At 47.2% G+C, this 24,714-nt stretch overlaps 1 protein-coding gene across 3 annotated transcripts in view; it reads right to left on the bottom strand.

Annotated features, from left to right (window-relative positions):
* pkn1b (protein kinase N1b) overlaps positions 1-24,714 on the bottom strand; it is a 47,037-nt gene that overhangs the window by 6,000 nt on the left and 16,323 nt on the right. For all 3 annotated transcript variants that reach the window (XM_080487939.1, XM_080487938.1, XM_080487937.1), the window contains exons 3-18: positions 22,390-22,535; positions 21,448-21,568; positions 19,555-19,700; positions 17,984-18,197; positions 17,713-17,907; positions 16,453-16,562; positions 15,791-15,934; positions 15,600-15,675; positions 13,799-13,940; positions 12,704-12,794; positions 11,311-11,402; positions 10,911-10,983; positions 9,597-9,688; positions 9,330-9,506; positions 9,072-9,134; positions 8,203-8,279 (exon numbers count right to left, since the gene is read on the bottom strand). In XM_080487939.1, coding sequence (XP_080344065.1) covers positions 8,203-8,279; positions 9,072-9,134; positions 9,330-9,506; positions 9,597-9,688; positions 10,911-10,983; positions 11,311-11,402; positions 12,704-12,794; positions 13,799-13,940; positions 15,600-15,675; positions 15,791-15,934; positions 16,453-16,562; positions 17,713-17,907; positions 17,984-18,197; positions 19,555-19,700; positions 21,448-21,568; positions 22,390-22,535 — 1,959 coding nt within the window. The remainder of the gene's footprint in view (positions 1-8,202; positions 8,280-9,071; positions 9,135-9,329; positions 9,507-9,596; positions 9,689-10,910; positions 10,984-11,310; positions 11,403-12,703; positions 12,795-13,798; positions 13,941-15,599; positions 15,676-15,790; positions 15,935-16,452; positions 16,563-17,712; positions 17,908-17,983; positions 18,198-19,554; positions 19,701-21,447; positions 21,569-22,389; positions 22,536-24,714) is intronic.

Raw genomic sequence — 24,714 nt, 5'->3', positions numbered from 1 at the left:
CAAAGGGTCCCGGACTCCATACTCCCGGAGCACCCCCCCACAGGACGTCCCGAGGGACACGGTCGAACGCCTTCTCCAGGTCCACAAAACACATGTGGACTGATTGGGCGAACTCCCATGAACCCTCGAGTAGCCGGTGGAGGGTATAGAGCTGGTCCAGTGTTCCGCGACCTGGACGAAAACCGCATTGTTCCTCTTGGATCCGAGGTTCGACTAACGGCCGGATCCTCCTCTCCAGTACCCTGGAATAAACTTTCCCAGGGAGGCTGAGGAGTGTGATCCCCCTGTAGTTGGAACACACCCTCCGATCCCCCTTCTTAAAAAGAGGGACCACCACCCCGGTCTGCCACTCCAGAGGCACTGTCCCCGACCGCCACGCAATGTTGCAGAGACGTGTCAGCCACGACAGTCCCTGCACATCCAGAGACTTAAGGAACTCAGGGCGAATCTCATCCACTCCCGGTGCCTTGCCACTGAGGAGCTTAGCAACTACCTCGGTGACTTCAGCCTGGGTAATGGACGAGTCTACCTCTGAGAACCCAGCCTCTGCTTCCTCAGCGGAAGACGTGATGGTGGGATTGAGGAGGTCCTCGAAGTATTCCTTCCACCGCCCGACGACATCCCCAGTTGAGGTCAACAGCTCCCCACCTCCACTGTAGACGGTGTTGGTGGAAAACTGCTTCCCCCTCCTGAGGCGCCGGACGGTTTGCCAGAATTTCCTCGGGGCCGACCGATAGTCCTCCTCCATGGCCTCCCCGATCTCCTCCCAGGCCCGAGTTTTTGCCTCCACCACGGCCCGGGCTGCGGCCCGCCTGGCCTGCCGGTACCCGTCAGCTGCCTCAGGATTCCTATGAGCCAACAGCGCCCGATAGGACTCCTTCTTCAGCTTGACGACATCCCTTACTTCTGGTGTCCACCACCGGGTTCGGGGGTTGCCGCCACGACAGGCACCAGAGACCCTGCGACCACAGCTCCGAGTAGCAGCTTCAACAATGGAGGTGGAGAACATAGTCCACTCGGACTCAATGTTTCCAACCTCCCCCGGAATCCGTGAGAAGCTCTCCCGGAGGCGGGAGTTGAAGACTGCGCGGACAGAGGGCTTGGCCAGGCGTTCCCAACAGACCCTCGTGACACGTTTGGGCCTGCCGAGTCTGTCCGGCTTTCTCCCCGTCCAGCGCATCCAACTCACCACCAGGTGGTGATCAGTTGACAGCTCTGCCCCTCTCTTCACCCGAGTGTCCAAGACACGTGGCCGGAGATCAGATGACACGACCACAAAGTCTATCATCGCCCTCCAGCCTAGGGTGTCCTGGTGCCAAGTGCACTTATGGACACCCCTGTGCTCGAACATGGTGTTCGTTATGGCCAAACTGTGACTAGCACAGAAGTCCAATAACAGAACACCGCTCGGGTTCAGATGAGGGAGGCCGTTCCTCCCAATCACCCCTTTCCAGGTCACACTGTCGTTGCCCACGTGGGCATTGAAGTCCCCCAATAGAACAATGGAGTCCCCAGTTGGAGCACTATCCAGCACCCCTCCCAGGGACTCCAAGAAGGTCGGGTACTCTGTACTGCTGTTCGGTCCGTAGGCCGAGACAACGTCAGAGACCTGTCCACTACCCGAAGGCGTAGGGACGCGACCCTCTCGTTCACCGGGGTGAACTCCAACACATGGCGGCTGAGCTGTGGGGCAATAAGCAAGCCCACACCAGCCCGCCGCCTCTCACCGCGGGCAACTCCAGAGAAGTGGAGTGTCCAGCCCCTGTCAAGGAGCTGGGTTCCAGAGTCCAAGCTCTGGGTGGAGGTGAGCCCGACTATATCTAGCCGGTATCTCTCTACCTCCCGCACAAGCTCAGGCTCCTTCCCCCCCAGCGAGGTGACGTTCCATGTCCCAAAAGCTAGGTTCCGTGTCCGGGGATCAGGTCGTCGAGGCCCCTGCCGTCGACTGCCACCCAATCCACATTGCATTCATATATCTAAAACAAAATTGGCTGGCATGTATCCTGATGTGGACCCTACTTGTGATAAATGTAAAGGTGCTCCCGGCTCACTCATTCACACGTTTTGGTCCTGTCCCGCCTTATCGAAGTTTTGGACATAATTTTTTCAAGCTATGTCAGAGACACTTCACCACCAATTTCAGCCAAACCCTTTGACCGCTGTCTTTGGGATATCTTCAGATTTAAACCTGCCAAAATCAAAGCTCAATGTCCTGGCCTTTACGTCTTTGCTAGCCCGGCAAGCAATTTTACTGCCGTGGAGAGACCCTGCCCCGCCGTCTGTTTCGCACTGGATAAGAGAAACAATGACCTGCTTAAATCTAGAGAAAATACGTTACACCACCCAGGGAACAGAAAGCAAATTTCATAAATTGTGGGACCCCTTCCTGAAATTCTTTGAGAGACCCACGACTGTCATATCTGGAGGGGAGGGGGGGGGTATTTCCCTGTACAGTAAATGCTATTTTCTGTTATTATTTTTCAATAATAAAAAGACCTTTGAAAGAGAAGAAGCCAAACTTAGACGCAAGCCTTCTCTCAAACTACAGGCCGATCTCCAACCTTCCTTTCCTGTCAAAGGTTCTGGAGCAAGTAGTGGCTAAACAACTCCAGGATTATCTGCAGGAGAATAATCTGTTAGAGGACCTTCAGTCCGGCTTCAGAATGAACCACAGTACAGAGACTGCACTGCTAAAAGTTACTAGTGACCTTCTAATGGCCTCAGATAGAGCTCTTCTATCTGGTTTACTTCTTCTGGACCTTAGTGCAGCATTTGATACTGTTGATGCTGCTTTTGAATCCAGAGTCTCAGCGCCAGCTCCAATGGCCTGCGTGCTCCAGAGAGAGAGCAGGTTCTGAAGCACCCGTGAGCCAAATCTGGTGCTTAAATCACTAAATGGAAGATGGTTTCAACAATGTGCTCCAGGAGAAAGGGGCTTTTGTTTTGTAACCAGAGTTGTGGGGAATCCAGAGCACCTGGAGAAAAACCACAGGAATGATTTCTAATGGATTGATGGTTTCTGGAGAGTCTGATCTGGACGTCTTCGCCACGGCAGGTAGTAGAAATGAGCGGTCCCAGAGCAGCCTCCTCCTCTTCTGGTGACTTCATACTTACCTGGAAGCATCCATACCAGGAACACTCTTCTTTCTTTTCCACTTCCTTCTCTCTCTCTTTCCTTGCCAGCTGCATCTGTTCCTTGTTCCGCTCTTCCGACTCAGTTCTGTTGTCTTGGAGTTCTTCGACCTCTGAAACCTTCTTCTCTCTGAGGCCATTGTTTAGCTCCTTTTGAAGAGTCGCCTGAAGAAGCTTTTTTTCTTCTTTTTCTTGGCCTGGAGTTCCTCCACTAAGACCCTGTTGGCCTCCTCTTGCCTCATCTTCTCATCCAGTAGGGTATAACACTGAGTTTGGAGGCGCTCTTCCTCATCCAGCAGCGCCTTGTTCTCACCCTGCAGCGTGTTGTTCTTAGCATGGAGCGTTTCCTTCTTGTGCAGCATTGTATTGTAGTTTGTGTGGAGAGTCGCGTTCTCATGTTGCAAGGACTCCATCTCATGCTGCAGGGCCTCCTTCTCATGCAGCATTGTATTGTAGTTAGTGTGGAGAGTCTCCTTCTCATGCTGCATGGTATTGTTCTCATGCTGCAGGGACTCCATCTCATGCTGCAGGGTCTCCTTCTCATGCAGCATTGTATTGTAGTTAGTGTGGAGAGTCTCCTTCTCATGCTGCATGGTATTGTTCTCATGCTGCAGGGTCTCCTTCTCATGCTGCAGGGTCTCCTTCTCATGCAGCATTGTATTGTAGTTAGTGTGGAGAGTCGCCTTCTCATGCTGCAAGGCCTCCATCTCATGCTGTAGGGCCTCCTTCTCATGCAGCATTGTATTGTAGTTAGTGTGGAGAGTCGCCTTCTCATGCTGCAAGGCCTCCATCTCATGCTGTAGGGCCTCCTTCTCATGCAGCATTGTATTGTAGTTAGTGTGAAGAGTCTCCTTCTCATGCTGCATGGTATTGTTCTCATGCTGCAGGGACTCCATCTCATGCTGCAGGGTCTCCTTCTCATGCAGCATTGTATTGTAGTTAGTATGGAGAGTCGCCTTCTCATGCAGCAGGGCATTGTAGTTTATGTCGAGGGTCAACGTCTTATTTACCAGGGTCCCCTTCTCATACAACAGGGCAATGTTCTCATCCTGAAGCATGTTGCTCCTAGCATTGAGGGTCTCCTTCTCATGCAGAAGGGTCTCATTATCATGCAGAAGGGTAATGCACTGAGTTTGGAGGCTCTCTTTCTCATCCAGCAGTACTTTGTTCTGATCCTGCAGTGTGTTGTTCTTAGCATTGAGGGCCTCCTTCTCATGCAGCATGGTATTGTTCTCATGTTGCAGGGTATTGTTCTTTTGCTGCAGGGTATTGTAGTTGGTTTTGAGAGTCTCCTTCTCATGCAGAAGGGTATCCTTCTCATGCAGCATGGTATTGTTCTCATGCTGCAGGGTATTATTCTTTTGCTGCAGGGTATCGTAGTTAGTTTTGAGAGTCTCTTTCTCATGCATAAGGGTATCCTTCTCATGCAGCATGGTATTGTAGTTAGTTTTGAGAGTCTCTTTCTCATGCATAAGGGTATCCTTCTCATGCAGCATGGTATTGTAGTTAGTTTTGAGAGTCTCTTTCTCATGCATAAGGGTATCCTTCTCATGCAGCATGGTATTGTAGTTAGTTTTGAGAGTCTCATTCTCATGCAGAAGGATCTCCTTCTCATGCAGCATGGTATTGTTCTCATGCTGCAGGGTATTGTAGTTGGTTTTGAGAGTCTCCTTCTCATGCAGCATGGTATTGTTCTCATGCTGCAGGGTATTGTAGTTAGTTTTGACAGTCTCCTCAGGCAGCAGCATTTTGTACTCATCCAGCAGGGTATTGTAGTTAGTCTGGCGGGTCACCTTCTCATGAAGCAGGGCATTGTTCTCATGCTGCACGGTATTGTAGCTAATGTTGAGGGTCAACTTCTCATTCAGCAGGGTCTCCTTCTCATCCAGCAGGGCATTGTTCTCATGCTTCAGGGTATTGTAGTTAGTTCTGAGAGTCTCCTTTTCATGCAGCAGCGCCTTCTTTTGCTCCAGCAGAGTAATGCACTGAGTTTGGAGGCTCTCTTTCTCATCCTGCAGCGTGCTGTTCTTAGCATGGAGGGTCTCCTTCTCATGCTGCAGGGCATTGTAGTAAGTGTTGAGAGTCTCCTTCTCATGCAGCAGCGACTCTTTCTCATCCAGCAGGGTATTGTAGTTAGTCTGGCGGGTGACCTTCTCATGCAGCTGGCCATTGTTCTCATGCAGCAGGGTATTGTAGCTAATGTCGAGGGTCAACTTCTCATTCAGCAGGGTCTCCTTCTCATCCAGCAGGGCATTGTTCTCATGCTTCAGGGTATTGTAGTTAGTTCTGAGAGTCTCCTTTTCATGCAGCAGCGCCTTCTTTTGCTCCAGCAGAGTAATGCACTGAGTTTGGAGGCTCTCTTTCTCATCCAGCAGCACCTTGTTCTCATCCTGCAGCGTGCCGTTCTTAGCATGGAGGGTCTCCTTCTCAAGCTGCAGGGCATTGTAGTAAGTGTTGAGAGTCTCCTTCTCATGCAGCAGCGACTCTTTCTCATCCAGCAGGGTATTGTAGTTAGTCTGGCGGGTGACCTTCTCATGCAGCTGGCCATTGTTCTCATGCAGCAGGGTATTGTAGCTAATGTCGAGGGTCAACTTCTCATTCAGCAGGGTCTCCTTCTCATCCAGCAGGGCATTGTTCTCATGCTTCAGGGTATTGTAGTTAGTTCTGAGAGTCTCCTTTTCATGCAGCAGCGCCTTCTTTTGCTCCAGCAGAGTAATGCACTGAGTTTGGAGGCTCTCTTTCTCATCCAGTAGCGCCTTGTTCTCATCCTGCAGCGTGCTGTTCTTAGCATGGAGAGTCTCCTTCTCATGCAGCAGCGACTCTTTCTCATCCAGCAGGGTATTGTAGTTAGTCTGGCGGGTGACCTTCTCATGCAGCTGGCCATTGTTCTCATGCAGCAGGGTATTGTAGCTAATGTTGAGGGTCAACTTCTCATTCAGCAGGGTCTCCTTCTCATCCAGCAGGGCATTGTTCTCATGCTTCAGGGTATTGTAGTTAGTTCTGAGAGTCTCCTTTTCATGCAGCAGTGCCTTCTTTTGCTCCAGCAGAGTAATGCACTGAGTTTGGAGGCTCTCTTTCTCATCCAGTAGCGCCTTGTTCTCATCCTGCAGCGTGCCGTTTTTACCATGGAGGGTCTCCTTCTCATGCTGCTGGCCACTGTTCTCATGCAGCAGGGTATTGTCGCTAATGTGGAGGGTATTCTTCTCATGCAGCAGCCTGTCTTTCTCCTCCAACTGCTGGAACCTCTCCTCCAGAGCGTTGAGCTTCTTCGTCTTCATGTCCACACCTTTCTGGAGGTCCTGACGTTTTAGTTCAGCCAGCTCTTCAAAGTCAGTGTGCATCATTGCAGGGAGACTCTCATTCTCCTTCTGCATTTCAGGAATGGCTTCTCCACTGCCAACGAGCTTCGCCTTCAGCTGGATGACTTCTTCTTCCAAGTCCCTCTTTGTTGTTTGAGGTGACTGGCTGTCTGAGGAGACCGTGGCCTCCTTCTGTCCTTCTTCCTCCGACTGTCCAGAAATCCTCTGGAGATGCTCCATTCTGGATAGGATTCTCCTCAGCTCCTCTTCAATTTGCAGGGTTTCCGGGCTGCTCAAAGCAATTCCCAGCTTGAACATTTCTTGATGTTCCTTCACGAGTTTCTTGATACGACAGCGCAGCATCATTATCTCACGAGCAACGCCCGGCTTAGCAGCCACGGGAGGGCCCTGTTTAAAATCTCTGCCTCTTTCAGTCATTCTCAAACCTATTTTAAACAAAACTATCACTGTGTTTGCTACTGTGTTAGCTGGTGCTTCTCAATCCGTTTAGAATAAACTATCACTGTGTTTGCTACTGTGCCAAATGGTCCTTAGTCCTTCCAGGTGAACAGTTAAAAGATTTGTGCTGATCTGACATAGTTCTTTGCACATAAAAGGCACAAAGTTTCTCTGTTGTGATGTCATCAAGCTTTCATCTTGGGATCAAAGCCAATAGATCCAAGTCACACTCAGTGATGTCATACCCAGTGTTTGTGTTGAGTTTATGTTTCAGAAATGGTCCATAATGTCAATATATTTTTTCTTTGCTAAAGATCCAGTGACTCAGGTCCTGTGTAGAGGAGGTGGACTGTGTGCAGCTCTGGCATTCATAACATCTATGGCTTGTTATAAAGAAAGCATGCATGCATGTTCTTTGATGCCCAGTTCTGCTTTAATAAATGAAAAATACTACTCAAATGTGTCATTTGTGTATTTGAATATGTGCTGAAGCTGGCAAAGGTGCAGACACAGCTAATTCACATGCAGAGTTAATATTTGGTGAATTTCAGCATCACATCAGTAAGATAAGGATGGACAGCAGACCCAGACATAATGCTAAATTAAAGCTCCAAGCAGCCTTGAACAGGTTGTTGCTGCTTGACTCTGACACAGAAAGTCAATCAGCACATGTATGTCATCTGATAAAATGTGAAATTTGGGGCCTGTCAGAGAATGGACAGGTTATGGAGACCAAACTTTCTGTTTCCAGCAGGTGGCGCTAAGGCCGATGGTTGTAATTGTTGTACGGCTGTGATGAGGACCAGGCTCTGATGCAACCTATCAAAATTGTGGTCAATCTGATCACACTCGAGCGGTCGTCTCCCAATCGGAAGGTTGCAGGTTTAATTCCCATCTCTGCCTGCCTACGTGCCGAAGTGTCCTTGGGCAAGAACACTGAACCCCAAACTGCCCCCATTGGAGTGACAGCCATTGGAGTGGCTGCAGCCTCCAATGGTGTGTGAATGGGTGAATGTGATGAGCTTTGTAAAGCGCTTTGGGGCTGTTGTTAGTGAAATGTGCTATATAAGTGAGTCCATTTATCATATTTAAAGTATTACTGGTACTTTATTGATACTTTTTTTTCTCCTTTTCCGAGTTCTTTATAGTTACTTTTTAACTATTACTGTCACTTTGATACTTTTTACTTTTACTGGTACTTAATTGTGACTATTAAGTGATTACTGCTATTTCATTGATACTGTTTTACTTTTACTGGTACTTTATTGATATTTTTTCTGCTTGTGTCTTAATGTGTGAAGGTTGAACTGACCTTCTTTACAGAGGCCAAAATCTGCAATCTTCACGAATCCCTCCGTGTCCAGCAGCAAGTTGTCCAATTTGAGATCTCTGAGCAGGAACAATACAATTATCATGTGAAACAATGAAAGTAAAAGTGAATAAAATGCATCTATTCTGTATACAACATCATCAAATTGAAGTCAAATTTACTAAAAACCCAAATTTTGCACACGTTTCTGAAAACGTCTCTTTCCTTAGGAGTTTTTTTTAACTTTTCTGTGACATTTGATGAATGTCTTTGTTTGGATAGTACAAAACAAATTAATAAAATAAGTGCAAAGTGAAGGCTTCTGCCTTGTTCACAAGATAACTTCCACGTTCAGTATGTTGGCACTTCCTCATTGAGAACGGAGAAGCTCTGTTGTAATCCAGAGGCTCAATCTGCACTGCGGCTGGACGTCCATATTAACACGTCCTAGAGGCCTCTGATGACTAAAACATAGACATGGAGCTCAAGGTGTCAGAATTCTGATTGGTTTATTTAAAGTTTCCAGATGTCATCAATGGGGAAGTACTAAAATACTTAATTTGAAAAAGAAAAGAAAAAATAAGCTTAAATCAGTACAAAAGTTAAAAAGGAAGCAAAATAAATAAATAAATAAATTAAAATAGCAAAAAAAACTAAAACAGCTACAGTCGTCATAAAATAAGTTCCATTATGAATTGGTGTATTTAAAAAAATAACGTTTTGTGGCTCCACACAAGTTGAACTTGGTGAAGGTCAAAGGTCGACGGGGCGTTTCTAACAAAACGGTTCTTGGTACGTGAGGCGTGAAACACTTAGAAACACACATTTACATCCTCACAGGAGTGGAAGGTGGAGACCACCTCCGTCCTCACCTGTACACGATCTTATGGTCATGGAGGAACTGCAGGCCGAGAACCACACAGGCGGAGTAGAACCTGAAGCACAGAGAGACGGACAGAGTTCAACACGCAGCCTCTTGCAGTGGCGTCCTGCAGCACCGTCCTGCGGCACCGTCCTGCGGCACCGTTCTGCGGCGGCGTCCTGCAGCGGCGTGCGGCACCGTCCTGCGGCACTGTCCTGCGGCGGCGTCCTGCAGCACCGTCAACATAAGACACAGAGTGGAGACTCACACGGCCCGGGGCTCGGAGAACACGTCGGCGTGGATGTGCATCATGAGGTCGCCGCCGGCCGTGTACTCCATGACGAAACAAACGTGTTCCGGCGTCTGGAAACACGCAAACAGGTTGACCAGGAAGGGGTGGTGCGAGCCGTTGACCGTCTCAAAGATCCGCTTCTCACACATGAGGCTGGAGTGGAGACAGATGGGGGGGGGGGGGGGGGGGGGTGAGCCGGCGCTCGTCGTGCAGCGGAGTCGTGGTTAAAAGACAAAATCCAACCTCTCCACTTCGTCCCTCGCCACGATGTCGCCTTTCTTCAGAGCTTTGATGGCGTACAGGCTGCCTGTCCTTCTGTACTCCGACAGCAACACCTGAACAGTCCAACACACACTTCGTTCAACCTTTTTAGACCGAGTCACATTCAAATCTATTATTTCACTGGGGTTTGATTCAGAACATTAACAAAACCAAGAAACAGACGTCGACTCGTTGTGGCCAAAGATGTGCAGATTTCTTCAGCTCAATGTATTTGCTCACTTGTTCCCGCGTGGCCTCGTGACAAGACGGTAAAATGAGGATGTTTCTGTATCTGGCAGCTCTTCTCTTCACGTCACATGATTTCTAGCCTGTGGTGCTTTTGCGTTGAATTCTTCTGTTATTCTAATATAACCTGAACGTCACAGCAGCAACATGTCGCGGCTCCTCAACAAGTCCTCGAGTCTCTGTTCTGTTGTTCCAAAACTCAAAAGGTCTCAGTGTGTTGCCGCTCTGTCACGACAAAGAAAACATCAGCCGCTCGGTTTCTGCTTGATGATGGAGTCTATTCATCACCAAAAGAAGAAAAAAAACCTCTGATCTGATGAATCAAGGAAAAAGTGCTATAAGGTCAGAAATGAGGATTTTGAAGAGTCGGTTAGAAGAAGTGAGTGCAGGAATCAGCAGAAGGTAAGAAACTAGTTACACGTTTGAAGTGAAAAGGCAGTTTGTTTCAGAAAAGTTTTTAAAAAAGTTGCATTTTTGCCAAATTCCATGGAAAAAATATTTTCTTTCCACCCGTTTCCATGGTGACAGGGGGGGCAGTGTGTTCAAAAAGTTGCAGTTTTGCCCATTTCCATAGAGATGAAGTGGAAGCATATTTCAAAAAGTTGCTTTCCTCCATCATTTCCATGGAGACAGAGTGGGAGCGTGTCAAAATGTTCCACCTTGGAAGCAGTTTGCATAAAGTGACATTATTGCCTGTTCCGATGGCGATGGAGTCACAGCGTTTTTCAAAAATGTGCATTTTCCCCATTAAGGAGATGCAATGTTTCATTGTCCACTTCCACGGAGACGGAGTCAAAGCATTTTCCAAAAGTTTCTCCCCCAGGCCCCATTTCCATGGAGACGGAGTGGGAACGTGCTCAAAATGTTCCACCTTGGAAACGGTTCTCAAAAAAATAAAAATCCACCCACATGTCACTACGAACTATATAGTACATATGCCAGGCCTTTAGGGGGCGACGTGACTTGAAGACACGGAGACCAGAAACGGCTAAAATGACTGTTCACGTGAAACGAGCGACGCAGCAGAGGAGAGAAATAAAGAGCAGCTACCTTTCCAAAGTGTCCCCGACCCAGAACGGCTATCAGCTTGAAGTCCTGCAGGCAGAGCGGCCCCCTGCTGGGCCTGACACACACACACACACACACACACACACACACACACACACACACACACACACACACACACACACACACACACACACACACACACACACACACACACACACACACACACACACACACACACACACACACACACACACACACACACACACACACACACACACACACACACACACACAGGGTCGTTGTTTTTTTTGTTAGTCTACAATCAAAATGTGACGACTCAGCGTTCCTGCCAGGCGTTAAGAACAGGGAGCAGATTGTTCCTGGAGTCACACTGTGTGGCCATATTGCACAGACGTGTGTGTGTGTGTGTGTGTGTGTCTACCTGCGTAAAGAGTTGGTGGATGTTGACCTGGGGGGCTGCTCGTGGGCGGGGCTGTCCGGTGTAGGCGGGGGCTCGGTGACCGGCGTCTGCTCCTGAGGAGGAGGTGAGAGGAAATGAAGGACAAACAGGAAGTGAAATGTACTGTGGGACAGTGTGTGGCACTCGACCCCATGCTGGTCGACCCCCCCCCCCATCCTCACTGCTAATTAGTCGACTAATTAATCATGTAATAATTCAACACCATCTGCCAGTGACCCCCCCCCCCCCCCCCCCCCCCCAAGCAGTGAGTTGGACATTAACACATAGAAGTTATTATAAATAGAGCAGACAGTTCCTGTCTCCATGTTTTCAGGTTCTACCGGAGCACTTCAGGGAGGAACAGTAGCAGTGAATTATTGAGGTTCAGGGTTTTGTTTTTTTACAACATTTATTCCTTCTAATTAAAGAGAATAAATCACTGTAGTCTAGACGATAGTACAGGTTAATACTAGAAATGATTTAATTAAAACACAGCTTTATTAAGGAATGGATCTTTAGTGCGACGTGATGAATTCAAATTCTCTAATAAGCTTTAATGAAAAAAGCAGTAGAAAGTATGATATAATATATAAATATTTAAAAAGCCTTGTAACAAAAAACACACTTGTATTTGTTATGTAGAGGTCAGTGGTAAAACTTCTAAATATTTGTCATTTCTGATTCCAAAACCCTTAAAAGCACACAGCTCTGATGACATCACCATGATAATATGATGGATGCTCAAAACGACGCGTCTTCACGAGCGTCTGGGCGACGCTGCAGGAGGGATCGTCTGAAAACTCACTTCGTAAAACTGGAAGCGACTAAAAAGTGATGGAATGTGTTTCCCTAGATTAATAATCCCTGTGACTGCAGAATGTTTTGCTCCCTGCAGGAATAAAGACACGCTGGGATGACGTCCACACCTCCGGCACATGGCCGCCCCCTGCAGACGGAGAGAACCTCTGGGATTTGGACCTGATCATATTGAAGCTCCGCCTCCATCCTAATTACGTCTCTTTAAAGCCGCCGCCCTCAGATCAGGTCGCCTGTTTCACATTTCATGACGGCAGCAGCGTTTCTAGGGCTGCAGGTAGGAAGTGGACAGGAAGGCAACCTGATAGTCTCTCTCTCTCTCTCTCTCTCTCTCTCTCTCTCTCTCTCTCTCTCTCTCTCTCTCTCTCTCTCTCTCTCTCTCTCTCTCTCTCTCTCTCTCTCTCTCTCTCTCTCTCTCTCTCTCTCTCTCTCTCTCTCTCTCTCTCTCTCTCTCTCTCTCTCTCATCTCTCTCTCTCTCTCTCTCTCTCTCTCTCTCTCTCTCTCTCTCTCTCTCTCCTCTCCTCCCTCCCTCCCTCCCTCCCTCTCTCTCTCTCTCACCGAGGTGGCCGGAGCGTCTACCACGTCCCTCCTGACCTCTGCTCTACCGGCAGAGTCGCTCTCCAGGGTCAGTTTCTCCACCGAGATTTCTCTAGGAAACAAAAAGAGGAAAAAAATGGTTTGACACGAAATCTGGGTTGGATTGGACTAGTGGGAGGAAGATGCTCTATAATGTAATGTTAGTGAAGGAAGATGCTCTATAATGAGATGTTAGTGAAGGAAGATGCTCTATAATGTAATGTTAGTGAAGGAAGATGCTCTATAATGAGATGTTAGTGAAGGAAGATGCTCTATAATGTGATGTTAGAGGGGGAAGATTCTCTATAGTGAGATGTTAGTGAAGGAAGACGCTCTATAATGTAATGTTAGTGAAGGAAGATGCTCTATAATCTGATGTTAGAGGAGGAAGATGCTCTATAATGTGATGTTGGCGGAGGAAGATGCTCTATAACGAGATTTTAGTGAAGGAAGACGCTCTATAATGTAATGTTAGTGAAGGAGGGTGCTCTATAACGAGATGTTAGTGAAAGAAGATGCTCTATAATGAGATGTTATCGGTGGAAGATGCTCTATAATGAGATGTTAGAGGACGGAGATGCTCTATAATGTGATGTTAGAGGACGAAGATGCTCTATAATCAGATGTTAGTGGAGGAAGATGCTCTATAATGAGATGTTAGAGGAGGAGGATGCTCTATAGTGTGATTTTAGAGGAGGAATATGCTCTATAATGTGATTTTAGGAGGAATATGCTCTATAATGAGATTTTAGAGGAGGAATATGCTCTATAATGAGATGTCAGAGGAGGAAGATGCTCTATATTGAGATGTTAGAGGAGGACGATGCTCTATAATCTGATGTTCGAGGGGGAAGATGCTCTATAATGAGATGTTAGATGAGGAAGATGCTCTATAATGAGATGTTCGAGGAGGAAGATGCTCTATAATGAGATGTTCGAGGAGGAAGATGCTCTATAATGAGATGTTGGAGGAGGAAGATGCTCTATAATGAGATGCTAGTGGAGGGAGATGCTCTATAATGAGATGTTAGAGGAGGAAGATGCTCTAGATGTTACTGTGTTCACAGCACTATATACCCTGCGCTGGGCGTGAGCGTGTTGCTGGAGAACGTGGGCGTGTACGCCGGCGTGTTGCTTCCTGTGGGGATGGCGTTCCTCAGCAGGCGGAGCCAGGTGGCGATGTCCACGTTCATCTGCCGCGCACGCAGGAAGGCCTTCCCTGGAGACAGAAACATGGAGGATCATTAACACACCAACACATTCAGCAGCTCTGAGTTCCTCAATATTAAGGATGTGACTTCATTTTAAGAAATCTTTGGATTTTGTAGCCGATATAAAATAATCCACTGGGGCTCTGACTGAGGGTTCCCAGTTCGATCCCCGTCCCGGACTGATGGAGACGGAAATAAACCTAATTACAAATAAGAAATACTTTTTAATACCATGTTCAAATTAAATCTAGAACACGGTTTAAAAATACACCACTTAAAAAACCAAGTGAAAACACACTCAGAAGATAATTCATTTAATCACTTATTTTCAAGAGGAGGCATGAAATCTAACTTAACGATTAACGATTCGATTCTTTATCACTTCTCTTATCGATCTCTTATCCGGCCGAGGCTTTTTGTTTTAACTGGATCTTGTGGCTGTGAGGCGAGAGGCGGTGGACTCTGTGGATTCAGGACGTGGTGAGAGGAACACGTATTAACGTGTCAGATTATCCAGTCGTTCATCGTCTCCCACTTTAGACCTTCTTCCTCCATGTTTCCTCCTGGTTGAAGGAGCTCTGTGACGCAACGCAACGTACCGCAACGCAACTCGACGTCGTGCTGGGAAACGAATCGTTAAGAAGAATCGATCACATATAAGGCGCACGATTCCCATGGAATTGATCCACTGGAACCGGTTCTATATCAGAACCGGTTTTCGATTCCCATCCCTACTCTTAACATCACTAATTCATCGCCGACAGAAATGAAGAACAAAACGTTTGAATTCACTCACAAGATTTTAAGTTTGACTTAAACTGGACTTAATATCATTAAAATGACATATTTCTTATAACTGTACAGAAAAACTCCAAACAAAATGTGATTATATAAACGTGATTATTCACAGATTCAGGATGAAATAATAATAATAATAAAAAAAAAGTGATTAATTGATAAAAGAAATCTATGTTAAACGTGGAAATCTGTGTCGTGCAGCTCTAACGTGCAGCTGCTGAGCTGTTCCATGACCCCTGGCTGCACTTCGTGCAAAGTTTATAATCCCTGTTCCACCGAATACCAGCAGTCATTAACGCTTCATGTGCAGCGGCGGTGGCGGCAGCGGGCCGCGGCGGTGGTGGCCGCGGCTGCAGCGGTGGCAGCGAGCAGCGGCGTCTCGTCTGAAAAGTGCCTGACATGTTTCTCTATGAGATTTTTACCTTCGCCGGCAAGGTTGGACAAGGTTTTGTTCTCATCTGCGTGTATTTATTTATTTATTGGTTTGTATGAATTCTAACAACTTTTCACAAAAACCACTCGTCCAAACTGGATGAGATCTAATCAGGGATGATTCGTCATCATCTAAGGATCAATCCAGTACATTTCTGAATAAATCCCAGAAAACTGTGAGAAACTGTCCCATACAAAGCGGATGAGAGGCGCCTCATGGAGGAGATCAAAGGAGATCAAAGGAGATCAGCGCCTGTTGCCATGGAGACGCTCCCTGCTCAGTGTTTCAGTGATGTAGCTACCCGACATAGTTAGCGTTGATATGAGCTCATGGCTATCATGCTAGCGATGCTAACTCGGTTCCACAAGCAAATGTGGAGTTGGTGAGGGTCTGCGCTCTACCGAGTGTAGCTCTAGCTTGTTTCTCTAAAACGCACCGTGTTGTTTAGAAAAGACTTTCTTCTGCCTCTGGAGCCGGCGGCCTCGCTCGATCACCGGATTGAAGAAGGTCACCTGAAACACACACAGGTACGTGCTCAGTGTGTGTGTGTGTGTGTGTGTGTGTGTGTGTGTGTGTGTGTGTGTGTGTGTGTGTGTGTGTGTGTGTGTGTGTGTGTGCGCGCTGCACCTCAGCCAGCAGCAGCCCCTGTGGCTCCAGCTCCAGCTGGACTCGGTGTCTCTGGTTGTCCAGGAACTCCTCCAGCTTCAGGTACTTGAGAGCGCACAGCGAGCGGAAGTCTCTCCAGTGCACGGCGATCTCCATCTCCCTGGACTGATCACAGGTCAAACACCCGTCACGCATCTTAAACCGTCCACACATCTTCTCCACTGCTCTTTTAGAAACAATCCAGAAATAAATGCAGCAGCTACCAGAGGTTCTTTTGGGACGTTTCTGTGGCTTTATGTTGAGAATATAGTGATTTTTCAGTCGTGATTGTTTCATCGTTCCTATAATAGAGTTTATTGTATACTCCCACCGCAACAGAGAAAAGGTTTAAATTTAAAGGTTATTAATGAACTATTTGCTGACATCGGGCTGCTCATGGCCCCTGAACATGTTTGACATCACTTCCATTTTTATGACCAATAAAAGCAAAAACTAAAAGACCCTGAACATTAAATATCATTAAAAATCATATGTAACTATTGACTTTAGTTTTGTTTACTGTTGTATTTATTTGAGAATTTAAAAATCACGCTGATGTTTGCCGATGCTCCAGGGAGTGTGAGTGTGTGTGTGTGTGTGTGTGTGTGTGTGTGTGTGTGTGTGTGTGTGTGTGTGTGTCGTACTCTCTCCAGCTCCACGGTGAAGGTCTGGTCCCAGGCCTGCTCTCCGACCGGCCTCCATCCCGTCTGACCAACCACACTGTTCTCCAGCTTCAGCACCGCACTCACTTCAGCTGGAACACACACACACACACACACACACACACACACACACACACACACACACACACACACACACACACACACACACACACACACACACACACACACACACACACACACACACACACACACACACACACACACACACACACACACACACACACACACACACACACACACACACACACACACACACACACACACACACACACACACACACACACACACACACACACACACACCAGATTTTCCAACATGTGTGTGTCTTTATTGTTTTAGGTTTTGTTTGTTTTTCTTTTCCTTCTTCTGTTGGACGAATAATCTCCTGGGGTGTCTCACTGTCCCACCTTGTGGTACAAAGTGGTATTGCGAGGCTGGACATGCTCAACTTGCATGAAACAGAGACCCTCCCTCTCATCCTGTTTATAGGTTTTGTTTTTGCTCATCGAGTCTGAATGCACAAGCAAACAGGAGCGGAGGGAAGTGGAGCAGTACTGATTCAGGATTGGCCATCATGCATCGCTTCAACCAATAAAACCAGAGGGGGCGGAGCTAAGACTAAACGCAACCATAACGAAGTGGCAGACTTTCAATCTGCCATATTTGTCCAAATATAAGATGACAGTCCTTTTAGAAATAAAAAAACATTTGCTAAAATGTTTCAGAGATCAAACTTTGTAGAGCTGGATTATTTTTAAATTATATCTATTTCTAAGATAAATCCCTTTAATGCCACGTTCACCCACATGGCACGCTTTTACTTTTCTGAAACTAAACAGCTCATCACCGATGACATGAGATCAAAGCTTAGATCTTCTGGTTTCTGGTGACGTGTACAGGAAGTGTCTGAACAAAACCTAACAAGGTCAAATATGCATCTCGTGAAAAATATGAAAGCTTTTGGAAAACTGGGTGGAAAACTGGGTGGTCCTGGAGGAGGACGGCCCTCAAGAGGTTAAAAAAATGATCCCCGTCCTAAACGCAGACCAATGCAACTTCTGGACTGTGAGTCTGAGAGAAACTGTTCCAGCAGTGGTAAACAACTGATTCTTTTCAAGGGAACGCTGCAGATTCTAAGTGTTTGTTGGGATTGTTGGTGAATAAAAATGCTAAACACACTTGTGAGTTTCTTGCTGAACAACGTGTGGAGTGGGCGCTTACAGGAGAGCTCGTCGCTCTTGCCGGGGATCTTGAGGCTCATGCTGCTGGTGCTGCGGCTGTACAGGCCGCTCAGTTTGAAGGAGGAGCGTCCGTCTCCCGGGCAGAACGACGGCAGGACCACCGGCGCCCCCCTGCTGCGACCTGGAACCGCCTCCAGCAGCCCCACGCAGCCCAGGAGGCGAACCTGCAGCGTACCTGAGGCGGAGACGTGGCGTCACTCTGGGATTGCCTCCGTACTGGACTCCCATCTGTGTGTGGAGTCGGCGGGTACCTGTGAGCGGCGAGGGTTTGCTCATCGTGCTGTACTGGTTGTGGACGTACGGCGTGCTGTGGCGGGAGCTGAACGCCGACGAGGACGCCAGCACCAGCTCCTCCTTGATGAGGCAGGCTTTGGGGTGGTCCTCGGGCAGCTCCAGCAGCCGCTGCTCCAGGGCGCAGCGCAGCAGGTCCAGACGCTGCGACGACTCGCTCAAACCGCACTGAGCCTGCGAGACGGAGCACAGGACACACAGAACTTAGGAGTTTTACTTCACAAAAGCTGAATACACTAGCATTCCACACAAATCAGTTTATCTGTTATAACATTGACCTCAGTGGTGAAATTTGTTGCAGTAGAACAACTATTGGTGAAGAAAGACGGTAAAAACAGCCACAGGTTAGAATATCTAAAGCAAAATTAAATCAAATAAAATGAAGCAGCATATTAGAAAACAAACAAAGAAAAGACTCATCTGTTGATTCATTTAGTTCTAACTATTTCACTTCTTTAGTTCTGTTCTTTATTTCTATTCTGCATGTATAGTTAATTGTTTGGTGACTCAATGCTCGGGAAGACGCCTACAAATCTAATGTTTTATCAATGTTGCAGCCAATCAGGCTGATTACGTTTATTAAACATTAACCAATGTTCTTAAAGGAGTCATTCTGCTAATCCACTTCCTAAAGGTTCTCCAGCAGTACTACTCGTCCCCATACCTGGACTGACGTCCCAGAAGTGAAGACAGTCTGTCCTCTCTGTCCCTGGCTTGTTTCAGGTTTTAAAAAGTGTGTTGCTCCAAGCAGCCAATCAGAAATCAAACCCTATATAGTGTCATCGGGGGTTTAGCCAATCCCAATCAAGGTAGGCCCTCCCTTTGACTCCTCCCCCAATTAGGCAGCTCTGCTCTGGCACATGGCACCACGAGAGGAAGTACTTCCTCCTCTTCCCAAGATGGGCATGTGTGGGCGGAGCCAGTCCAGCTCACACAGACACAGCAGATTCTGAATGTAGCTCCTATGATCCAATATTCAAATGAGGAAAATCAAGGAGGAGCTAGAAACTTAGAATACTGAAGGTTTCTGGACCGACGAGACCAGGAGGAGGAGGAGGAGGAGAACAGGAGGAGGAGGAGAACAGGAGGAGGAGGAGGAGGAGGAGGAGGAGGAGGAGGAGGAGGAGAAGAACAGGAGGAGGAGAACAGGAGGAGGACAGGAGGAGGAGGAGGAGAACAGGAGGAGGAGGAGGAGGAGAAGAACAGGAGGAGGAGAACAGGAGGAGGACAGGAGGAGGAGGAGGAGAACAGGAGGAGGAGGAGGAGGAGAAGAACAGGAGGAGGAGAACAGGAGGAGGACAGGAGGAGGAGGAGGAGGAGAACAGGAGGAGGAGGTGAACAGGAGGAGGAGGAGAACAGGAGGAGGAGGAGGTGAACAGGAGGAACAGGAGGAGGAGGAGGAGGAGAACAGGAGGAGGAGGTGAACAGGAGGAGGAGGAGGTGAACAGGAGGAACAGGAGGAGGAGGAGGAGGAGGTGAACAGGAGGAGGAGTTCAAGCAGGAGGATATGACGACTTTAAAGGATTCTGACCTCTGCCATGGCTTTCTTATCCTGGACCTTCCCGGCTCCCAGCAGGCGCAGCATGTTCTTGGCGCCCTCGGCCATGGCGTGTTCCACACGGTAGTGATGCCACAGCTCCTCCACCCGAAGCTCCACTCCACACAGGTCCGGCTTGCCTGGGACACAAATACCATCAGCACACTCCTCCAGAATGATCGATGGATCGATGCAGTGCATCGTCTTAGAGTTATCACGATCATACTGATGCTTCAGGTTTGAGGTTCATCTGAGGCCGAAGCAGGAAACTTGTTGAACTGCATGGATTAGATGTCAGTGACGCAACGTCCCGTTATGTATGTGTAAATCAATATCATGGATTAGTAATGATGGCATTAAGGGGAATTAATATGTGTAGGACACCACTGAAGGATTAGTTGGAAATACATGGCCTGTCGCTGGTTTACAGTAATCCTACTGCGTTTCTACTCGTATACAGTACAGCTTCCCTATGGGTCGCTTGAGACCGGCCTCGTTCATTAGAAAGATAGTTTGGTTTTTTTAACCAGGATATGAATGTTTCCTTCTGTTGTGGTTCAATGTTCTTCAATAGAGAATCAACTGGACCGTTCTCTAACCTCTAACCTCTCAGAGGAACACACTAACTAAACCCCTTCAAGAGAAAACACATTGTTTTGTGTTTTTGTTTCAGAAGTTTTGAAAATGATGTTCGTCTACATGGAAACGGCAGAAACGCTGAAAACGATGTAGGTAGTAGCCTGTTATATGGACAGACCACCAAGTTAGATTGTTATTACTGTGACTGTCAAAATAAAACTACCAAGATGGTTTGTTTTTATGGTGACTGTCAAAATAAAAGTACCAAGTTGGATTGCTACTATGTTTTTAGTAATTTGCATTTTCAGTGGCTCTGAGCATCGCTGTGGGTAAAGAGCCGCAAACGCAACAAAAGTTTTATGTTGTCACTTAAAAACGTCGTGTAAATGAGACGGTAGACAGATCGACTGATTCTAAAGCTTCCTTCTGATCGATAGTTACAGTAAAGCCCCGTTTACAATGTTTTAACGTGACAACACTTAATCCGCTAAAAAAAAAAGAAGTTGCGTTTCCACTGCAGCAGCAGAGACGCCGACAACGATGTAGTTAGTCTGTCGGGTCACAGGAGGGCGCTGTTGGTTGCTTTTCTAACGAAACTACACAGACGTGTGCAGAGAACAAAACACTAAAAGCCTGGACGCCGTCAGGGAGAGTCTCCATGATTAAAATCTCTCCCCTTCCTCCCTCCCTCCCTCCCTCCCTCCCTCCCTCCCTCCCTCCCTCCCTCCCTCCCTCCCTCCCTCCCTCCCTCCCTCCCTCCCTCCCTTCCTTCCTTCCTTCCTTCCTTCCTTCCTTCCTTCCTTCCTTCCTTCCTTCCTTCCTTCCTTCCTTCCTTCCTTCCTTCCTTCCTTCCTTCCTTCCTTCCTTCCTTCCTTCCTTCCTTCCTTCCTTCCTTCCTTCCTTCCTTCCTTCCTTCCTTCCTTCCTTCCTAACCTCAGTTAAATGGGCCGTGGCTTTTAGCTGCTGAGCAACATGAAGGGAAGCAGGAACATCAATAAGGCTCTAACCTGGGAGAGTGAGAGGGCTGGAATATGTGTGTGTGTGTGTGTGTGTGTGTGTGTGTGTGTGTGTGTGTGTGTGTGTGTGTGTGTGTGTGTGTGTGTGTGTGTGTGTGTGTGTGTGTGTGTGTGTGTGTGTGTGTGTGTGTGTGTGTGTGTGTGTGTGTGTGTGTGACTGGAAGACCACGCCGTGAAGTTCAGAAGCATAAATTGATCCATGAGCGCCAGCATCATGAAATATGCAGTGCTTGTGGACGGAGAGAGTGACAGGGGGGATGAAAGAGGAGCCTAGAGGAGAACAGAGAGGTACTTTGCTGCTCGTCCGACTGCTCCGTCGCCTGCATGGCCTTCCGGATCTGCATGCGGATGATGTCGATCTTGGTCTTGCTGTCCTGCAGCATCTGCTGCGCCGTCTGGAGGAGCTTCTTGTCCTGCGGAGAGCCGAGCAGACCAGCAGAGACAGATTCAGGACGGGGACGGGGACGGGGGGGACGAGGACACTGAAAACACCTTCATTATACAGCCGACCTGTCTTCCCCACTGAGACTAAACTGGTGTCCAACTCAGGCTTCAGGGACACAATAAGCCACAATAAAGTTTTTTCTATGAATTTCCTGGACGTCAATGAAACGTTAAAGAACAATAAAGTGCGACTCCACCGGGAATCAAATCCACATTAACATGAACAAAATAACCTCTGAAATACGTTAACATGCTGCAACAAACCAATAACTGACACCAAACACGCATGGCCATCAGAATTAGAACAATAAAGGTCCAGACGACCAGAGCTCCGGTCCTCAGTACCATCATGTACACAGTGCTGAATATTAATACTACAGTTTATAGACTTTACCTTCAGACAGAAGCTCCTCAGAGTCCCTCACATTAGTTCTATTATTAGGAAATCCAACATTTACCAGGTTTCCCTGTTTGAAATTGAGCGGCTGTCTGATTTAAAGTGACGTTTAAGACTAGCGCCCCCACACTTCAATGGTGAGGACAGGAACTGCAACTTTCTTAAAGTGACACAAATAAAAATACATTAAAATAGACTAATTGTACACATGACCATGACAAAACTGAAAACAAACAACAAACAAAAAAGAAATGCATAAGAAAAAAACAGCATTTAACCAATATTTTAGAGACCACCCCTCTAGTTTTAAGGGGGTTCCTGTCTCTTTAAGGGGGGCTGAGCCCCACCGGGCCCCCCCCGGTAGTTCACACCCTGCCCGCCGGCGTGACGTACCTTGGTTCCCCCGTTGGCGTAGATGGGAATCATGTTCTCCGCCCCCTGTTTGACCTTCAGCTCGATGTTCAGCTGCCGCTCCAGGGCGGCGATGCGGTGCTGACTGGCCGACGTCTGACCGACCGACCCCGGAGACTTCGTGGAATCTGGAACGAGTTGGATTGAGATGTTTGATTTGTGGGAGAACTAACGACGTCGCACAGATTTTCTTCAGACGTATTTCATCCTTCAGAAAATGATTCAAAGACGTTGAACCTCTAGAAACTAAAATCCTGCTGTACGAATAGAAACGGTGTCTGATGTTGTATTGATGAAGTTTCAATCAGAATTCAGGACGATGAACATTTCAGCTGTTTTTGTACCTGATTTTCCATTTCTTGTGTTTTTTTTTCCTATTTTTCTCACATTAGTTGTTGTGCCTTTTATTATAGCCCCTTCAGCCAAGAGATTTTTTTTTATTTAACCTTTCTCGAAGCAGGAAAACCCCCCAGATTTGAGCTTGAGAGCTCCTTTACTAGGTTGATCAGGGCAACAGCACACGTCACACCCTCAGATTGAAAACATTTCAAACTGATTGAACACGTTCAACAGAATACAATCCTTAAAATGATCAAATGAAGATTACTGGAGACAAACGTAAAAGATAAAATGCAGATTTTGTAAAAAAAACAAAAAACCAGACTGACGAAAGTTGAGAAGTCCTTTTGAAAATGACTCTTTTGTGCAAATAACTTCAAAATAAGAGAAAATGTTATTTTCCAGATGATTTAGTGAAACCTCCTGGAGCTGCAGGCGGCAGACCTCTGGACCAGGTCACGAAGCCCTGGAGCTGCTCTCAGCTGACAGGAGGTGAACCCACCCGGTTAGGGTCACTCTTTGACCTTTGACCTTTGTAATTAGCATTAATCTGAATATTTAGTCTCAAATGGAAATGTGATACATGAACCAGATCTGCTTAATCGCAGCCAATTTATCTATAATCCCTTACAGATTTGTTTTGGATGCGACGTTAACAGGGCAGCACAAGTCGAGGAATTTTCCAAATTGGAAACTTTCCATGGGAATAAACATTTATAGGAAGAAATATGAATAATTTTAATGTATTTGAAGTTTGGTTCTTAATAGGGAACAAAGATATTGTTGAATAATCCCAAATAAAACAACCAGATTTCATGCGTAAACAGTCGAATAAGCCAGTGACTTACTGCAGGCTCAGTGAGACCACGCCCCCTTTACAATTGAAGCCACGCCCCCTACATTCCACATGCACGAGTACATTTTGATGATGTTATCTGGTAATATATTTAATACATTTGTCATTTTACTAATATTTAACTTACAAATATCACGTATGAATGTTTGAATTCAATCGTTTCTACGTCGCAACACGATTCTGCTTCGATCCAGAGACCAAACCTCGTCCGTCGTTAGAAACATTCCCCCCGAAGCTTCCCACAGACCAAACCTCGTCCGTCGTTAGAAACATTCCCCCCGAAGCTTCCCACAGACCAAACCTCGTCCGTCGTTAGAAACATTCCCCCCGAAGCTTCCCAGAGACCAAACCTCGTCCGTCGTTAGAAACATTCCCCCCGAAGCTTCCCACAGACCAAACCTCGTCCGTCGTTAGAAACATTCCCCCCGAAGCTTCCCACAGACCAAACCTCGTCCGTCGTTAGAAACATTCCCCCCGAAGCTTCCCACAGACCAAACCTCGTCCGTCGTTAGAAACATTCCCCCCGAAGCTTCCCACAGACCAAACCTCGTCCGTCGTTAGAAACATTCCCCCCGAAGCTTCCCACAGACCAAACCTCGTCCGTCGTTAGAAACATTCCCCCCGAAGCTTCCCAGAGACCAAACCTCGTCCGTCGTTAGAAACATTCCCCCCGAAGCTTCCCAGAGACCAAACCTCGTCCGTCGTTAGAAACATTCCCCCCGAAGCTTCCCACAGACCAAACCTCGTCCGTCGTTAGAAACATTCCCCCCGAAGCGTCCCAGCTTTTGGTTTCCAGGTTCTTCTCTCCGTTCGTTTGAGTCTGAATGACGATTTTCTATTAAACGACACGATTTTCTAAAAGAATTGTTTGTTTTTTAATTTGATTCTAAAGAATGAAGTGGATGAGATTTAGTTTCCACACTAGTAACAGTGCTCTTTCTCTCGGCCCTCGGTTGCAGCAGCTGATCAGTTTTTTTAATTCACTTTGATGGTTTGGATCATTTCCGTCTAGATTTTTGTGCTTCTGACTTGTTTATTACACGTGTTGGTGGAACTGAAGTTTCTACAGGTATTTAACGACCCTCAGGATTTAATCAGAGCGAGCGCTGCCG

This window comes from Lipophrys pholis, assembly GCF_963383615.2.
Source record: "Lipophrys pholis genome assembly, chromosome: 19".
In the NCBI taxonomy this organism is placed as follows: domain Eukaryota; kingdom Metazoa; phylum Chordata; class Actinopteri; order Blenniiformes; family Blenniidae; genus Lipophrys; species Lipophrys pholis.
The sequence above is the reverse complement of the archived record's forward strand: the minus strand, read 5'-3'. Positions and strand labels throughout refer to the sequence as shown.